The 6,629-nt window shown below is 41.5% G+C and overlaps 1 protein-coding gene across 2 annotated transcripts; it reads right to left on the reverse strand.

Moving 5' to 3' along the window:
• Positions 1–555: 555 nt before the first annotated feature.
• LOC311133500 (ras-related protein Rab-5B-like) lies at positions 556–4,059 on the reverse strand. 2 transcript variants are annotated; one of them, XM_084166993.1, is made up of 6 exons: positions 3,978–4,059; positions 2,885–3,251; positions 2,435–2,586; positions 1,939–2,061; positions 1,749–1,842; positions 556–1,362 (listed from the first exon to the last, which is right to left on the reverse strand). In XM_084166993.1, the coding sequence occupies exons 2-6, from the start codon at positions 3,093–3,095 to the stop codon at positions 1,238–1,240; spliced, it is 705 nt and encodes a 234-aa protein (XP_084023119.1). In that variant the 5' UTR covers positions 3,096–3,251; positions 3,978–4,059; the 3' UTR covers positions 556–1,237. The 2 variants fall into 2 exon arrangements, with proteins under 2 accessions (XP_084023119.1, XP_084023120.1); XM_084166994.1 differs by having other exon boundaries at positions 2,885–3,110; positions 3,978–4,049.
• Between the last annotated feature and the right edge of the window lie 2,570 nt (positions 4,060–6,629).

Here is a 6,629-nt window from a genome sequence, read left to right on the forward strand (position 1 = left end):
CTGAGTGTAAAAATCCCTTTAAAGGTACTTATTTGTCTGTCTTTGAGCTTGGAACCGCCGGTCACCCCTCCTTTTCCGACCCATACAAGGTGTTCTTCCACCCTTCCCACAGCTGCACGTCTACCCGTTCATTTCACTTACTTCTCTAACTTCACCCCCAAAAGTCAAAGGGTCATGACACTATGCCCAAAACATACCCTGGTATAAATAGTTCACATTGACCTCAGAAACAAAGATATTGTTACTGAATTCAGCTGACATTTTGAAGTGATTATCAATGAATATGAAACTGATTGGTAAATGAAGCCTCCATTATCACTTTCAAGTCAGCCTTGGAGCTCAATCGAAATAAAATACAATATAATCCCTCCATTCTTATGACATCTGACTCAGAATTATTCTCATAATATCAAATAAACTAAAATGTGGAAAGGTTAGAGGAGTGTTATGATAATAGCTAAGACTAAAGAGCATAAAGATCTCATACAGACCATTATTGTATTTTATCTGGCTGGGTCAGTGGCTGTCCAGTAGTGCCGAGTTAACAAAAACATGTTGGAAAGTGATAACTTTAATAGAAGTTCATCTTATTCTAGTGTTTGTTTTCTTCCCATTGCTCTATATACACTGAGTATACAAAACATTAAGAATACCTGCTCTTTCCATGACATAGATTGACCAGTTGAATCCAGGTGAACGCTATGATCCCTTATTGATGTCACTTATTAAATCCACTTCAATCAGTGTAGATGAAGGGGAGGGGACAGGTTAAAGAAGGATTTTCAAGCCTTGAGACAATTGAGACATGGATTGTGTATGTTTACCATTCATAGGGTGAATGGGCAAGACAAAATATTTAAGTGACTTTGAACAGGGCTATGGTAGTAGGTGCCAGGCGCACCAGTTTGTGTCAAGAACTGCAACACTGCTGGGTTTTTCACGCTCAACAGTTTCTCGTGTGTATCAAGAATGGTCCACCACCCAAAGGACATCCAGCCAACTTGACACAACTGTGGGAAGCATTGGAGTCGAGGAGAGGGGGAGCAACTCAATATTAGGAAGGTGTTCCTAATGTTTTGTCCACTCAGTGAATTTGTCCCTTATCATTCCTTTAACTCATTTGCATGCTACACTTCTATCTCTCTTTCACTCTCCCTTCTTTTCTCTGGAAAATCTCTTTAGCCTTCCCTCCTCCCTCAGATGTGAGCTTGCTTCTCCTGTTCTCCCCCATCCCTCCTCAGTTTCCACAGCACTGGGCTGGGCTGGTCTGGGTAGGCTGTCTGAGGTCCACTGGAGGTCCTCCTCGAACCCCAGCACTACCAGCTACTCCACCCAGTGGCTCACTCTTGGGCAGTTTCTTGGCTAGAAAAAAGAGAGACAACAAATCATGGTACTGTATATCAACATAGAGGACCACATAGAACAATTATAGTATGTGTTGCTTATAGTTGAGATGGCAACGGTATAAACAAGGTGATCGCTGTTCATATTTGTGTGTACAGTGAGGTTTTATCACCCTCTTGTGGACACAGAGGGACAAACCCTTAGAGGTGTCATGGTGAGGAGTAAACTATTCATAGCAAAAACAAATGCTCTGTTAGGAATTATGTTTTGATTAGTTTTGACTGATAACATTGAGTACATAACATTAAATATGGAAGCCCTCGAGAAAGAAAGTCACAGTGTCATCTCCAACAGCCCATTTCAACCCTATAAATTTGGATGATGGCATGTCAGATGTGACTCACCTATGGCCAGGAAGAGGTTGTTGACATTCATGGCTGTCTTGGCAGAGGTCTCCATGAAGAGAAGACTGTTGTCAGCAGCATAACCCTGACCATCCTGAAAAAACACCACATACATGTAGACCTGCTACACACACATCACTGCGCAAGCATCTGGCTATCTTGGGTGTGAGGTATACACACAGGAGCCTACCGTATACTCCACCGCTCTGTTAGCAGACCAATCGGCCTTGTTGCCCGCTAAGGCTATCACCATGTTTGTACTGGCTTGTTTCTGGAGCTCGCTCACCCAGGCTTTGGCTCGTACAAAGGTCTCCTATCCAGAGTAGAAAATAAAGATGAGATATGGCCAGAAGGAACAGGGAAAATGTACTAGACTGAAATGCATGTCCTTCTCAAACATCTGGCTCAAACTTCTGCAGAAGTGGTATAGTGTAAATGCAGAATATCTGCGAAATTTCTGGCGAGAATTATTAACAGACGCTAAGCATTGTTGGTGAATGACTTCACTACATATGAGTGGAAAAAGTGAGAGGAAAAGTGAAGAGATGGGGAAATTAACAGGGAAAAGATAGGAGTCATTATGCAGGAAGGAGAAATGGGGATGAAAGAGAGAGAGAGTTAGATAAAGGGGGAGACGGAGCATTTGATAAAGGAGAGGGATATGTTATAATCTAAGATGTTCATACTGTGTTGGTGATGTCATAGACCACTATGGCTGCCTGAGCTCCTCTGTAGTACATGGGTGCCAGGCTGTGGTAGCGCTCCTGACCAGCCGTGTCCCAGATCTCAAACTTCACCATGGCACTGTCCACACTCACCATCTGAGTCAGAAAGGCAGCTGAGAGAAGAGAACATGGGAGATGCTTTAGCCTACAAAATAGTAATGAGAGGAGGAGTTGACGGGTACGTAGATTGAGGAAAAAAATTAAACCTTGTGGGTCAGATAGAAAAGAATGATAGAGAGGAAAAGTGTGCAAAATGTGAACAAGTCTCTGTGGAAAAGGTTATCATATGGACAAACAACAGAAAGGAGGAGGTCAGATGACCAGATGTAAACGTCTGGGAAAAAATGACCTGAAGAAGAAGTTCTATTGATCTACAGAGGAGAGTATTCTGGTGTGTGGTTGGTACTCTACCCCCAATGGTGCTCTCCCCAAAGTCCTGGTACTGGCCTTTGACAAACTGCAGCAGCAGGCTGGACTTCCCCACTGATGTCTCCCCCAGTAGAACCAATTTAAACTGGCTCACCTTACTGGACTGGGGTTGGCCACTGGGTCGGGATGGGCGCCCTGCCATCGGGGCTGTGTGTGCGTGAGGGGGTTTTGGGGTTGGGGTTGTTGGGGACATTGAGGGTCGGGAGCGCTGAAAGTGGGGGGACAGAGAGAAAAGAAGGTTCAAGTGACAGCTGGGAAGAGGCGGATGAGGGTATGGGGGGGGGGGGGGGGGGGGGGGCTACCGCTCTCAAGGACAATGGGACCCGTCTGCCAGTTGAAAAATGGAAATCTATAAGACAAAAAACAACAGATGTATCCCAGAATCTGGACTTTTATCATAATGGCAACCTGTCACACAATCACCCGTGAAACCCATATTAATCCAAATATATATCCACTCTAGTTTGCATGCTGCTGTGATCAGTTTTAATCTAAATCCACAGGGAATAGCCACTCCTAGTTAGGAAGCATTAAAAGCCTGGGCTACTTAATAAAACCTGATTTATATAATAATTTCTTATTTGTTAGCCTACAACTGAACAATGAGTGAAAATAAAAGGAATCAATAACATCAATAATTCTGTGACAAATGTAGCAGGCAATAGCTTTCAAAACAGACTTTCGTTTTCTCATCTTTCTCTGCAACAGAGTTGACCATTAGGCCTATAGGCTAACCCAGCCTGCCCTGTCGACCGCGGAGTCCAGGTTGGCTACCCCGCAACAATGTAACAACATGATACTATTCCCTACTAGGAATAGGCCTACAGATGGTTGGTTGACATAAAGCCTATTTGCTATACATATTTAATAACCATTTAATAAGTTATCAACCCCTCCCCCACTTCTACAGTCCACCCACAAGTGATCAACCCCATTCCTGTCCCTAGGTCGTATACCGCAAGTCAACACGACCCTGTCCATATGGAATCTATCTGTCGACAGCGCCCCAAAGTGGTCACATCAGAGCCGGTTAACTTCTGATTTGTTTTTGTTTTAAATTGCATTGCGACTATACCTGGCAAATGATGCTGTTTATCCTTTGTCTTTTTAGTCGAGATATAGAATGCGTTGTCCCATCTCGTAATTCCGGAATTTTGGGGCGGTAACAGATTGACAGCTTTTTACCCAATTGTCTACTGGTAAAAGTCTAGCCTTCCTCTTCAGAAACTTTCGTGGTAGATATGTAGCCTATTGAGTGCAGAGTAGTCTCGTCCTCCAGAATAGTGTGCTGAAACCCCCAGGACAAATCTCCTATTGTCGAGATAGTGAAGGTTTTGGTGGGAAAAAATGATACAATGCTCTACAATAGAATTGATCTGAGCAGAATATAATAAAATACCTATCAACTCTTACTCGCATTATAAATCTTTGTCCTTTGAAACAGTTATGAAAATGCCAACACTTAATATTGAACGAAAACGCTAGAATCGAATAGGCCTATATCTGAGCATAATAGAAGAGCTAAGCAGAATAGAGCTGAGCAAAGAATAGAATAGGCTAGATCTGAGCAGAATAGAGCTGAGGATAATCAAATATAATAGAATAGCTTCTTTTTTTTTTACTTCTTTTTTTACATCAGTTGAAGCTAAAAATGTAAGTCCTTAATTTGTTTGTTATGATGTGGTAAGACAGTTGTAATAAACTCGTTAAGGCATTAAAGGGGCAATATGCAGTTAACAAATTGCAACGTGGACACCCCGCTACTGTTCTGGTAAACAGCTGCCGGATGGGACTGGAGAAATGTAACCCCTCTCAAATCATGGACAGCGCTATGGATACAAGGACTGACCATCCATGATATCAAAATTATAGTTTTAGCCAGGTAAATGTTGGGTTCTGATGGGCTGCGACAGTAGAACTAAGCTCATTTGGCATCTATAAGTTATATTCTTTAAGAATCAATGGGTATTTATAATTAATTTAAAAGTAAAACAAAAATGTATGTAGCAATCGCAGATTGCCTCTTTAAATAATTTTCTGCAAACATCAGGGGGTATATTTCAATTGTTGAAATCACCCATGAGCAACTATGAATATAAATAACTATAAATATAAATATTCTGGATTTGTCTTTAAATTATTGCCTTCGAAATCAATGTTTCTTGAATTTGATGGGGTCCTTATCTAATGCGGTATTTTTTACTTTCATTGTTGATAACACACCATGCCTTAAACAAGCGAGTGATCATTGCTCAACTCAAAGCCTATCATCATCACTGGGTGATAAGAACTTCTAGCCTACATTAAAGGAATAGTTCACCCAAATAAATGTTTTACATATGGTTTCCTTACCCTGTAAGCAGTCTATGAAAAAGGTATGACTGCAACCCATGCTTTGGTTTTGTTTAACTGGCCACTGTCTCCAAATGCTAACTTTTTAGCATTTGTGTCCAAAAACCAATGTGACTCTCCCCAACACCATTTAATTGTGGTAATTAACTTCAGATGCCCACCTAGCATATTTGTAAATAAACATATACAATGATGTCAGGACAGTGGAATGCAGTGTAGTAGCACAATGTCCTAACTTCCTGAAGTCAGGTATTTTTAGGGCTCAGACAGGGGTAAGTGTCAACCCTGTCGCTCTGAGAGGAAGCCAGAATACAGTGTATCTGTTTCCTGTTTACGGAACCTTGGGACATCTGTCCTACTTATGGAAATCACCATTATAAACATCAACCACTACTCACATTGGATACTGTGAAAGACTGCCACTGTGTCCATCACAGCCTTACTGTGATGCAAACCTGTGTACAAATATTATTTAAAATAATTTCAAATACTTTAGCTGTGCTTGATTGATCTTGCCTGTTGCAATGGAACAATAGAAAAGTCTTAAAAGTGAAAACCCTGCTCACCTGGCACTCCAGGCAGGCTCAAAGCTTTAGAAAAATTTCAAATAGTATTTGAAATTAGGTCTGCTGTGATGTTGGTGTGCCGAAGCCTGTTCCATTTTACGTCACATGAGGGCGCCTTAACAAAAACGGATCAGGACTGTATCATTTAGACTCAGGACATATTGCATGTATTCTGGACCTGTTAACATTTGTTGTGAAAGTAAGCAGTATATGTGATGTTGATGTATTTCCCTTGTTTTGATTCCCTTGAGGTTGATTAGACACATATCCTGGGTAGTGTTTATTACTAGTTATTCTGGAGATGAAAGGATGCGGGATGGGAATAAGTGTGTCCTGTTATTGTATGGGGAAAATGTCATGAGGGACTGACTAGCCCAGTGGAGGCTGCTGAGGGAAGGACGGCTCAAAATAATGTCTGGAATGGAGTCAATGGAATGGTATCAACCACATGGAAACCACGTCTTTGATGTGTTTGATGCCATTCCAAATCCTCCATTCCAGACATTATTAAGAGCCTTCCTGCCATCAGCATTCTCCACTGGACTAGCCATAATAAAAACCTTATCCTACCTCTTATTTCTCCTCCATTTCTAACTCTCTCAAAGCAGTCAAGGGATGTGAGGAGAAAGCAAACTCCCTTGTACATGATATACAAGTGTGCATCTGCATTAGAAGTTCTATATGTGCACAGGGTCACATGATCAAACCACACACTTCTATTTTATCAAAAGTATATAGAGTTCATATGTCTGGAGGTTAGACAAGGGAAATTACCAAGTAAAACACAAAATTACATGGTGGGAAATAAA

Source organism: Coregonus lavaretus, assembly GCF_964263955.1.
Source record: "Coregonus lavaretus genome assembly, chromosome: 8".
NCBI lineage: Eukaryota > Metazoa > Chordata > Actinopteri > Salmoniformes > Salmonidae > Coregonus > Coregonus lavaretus.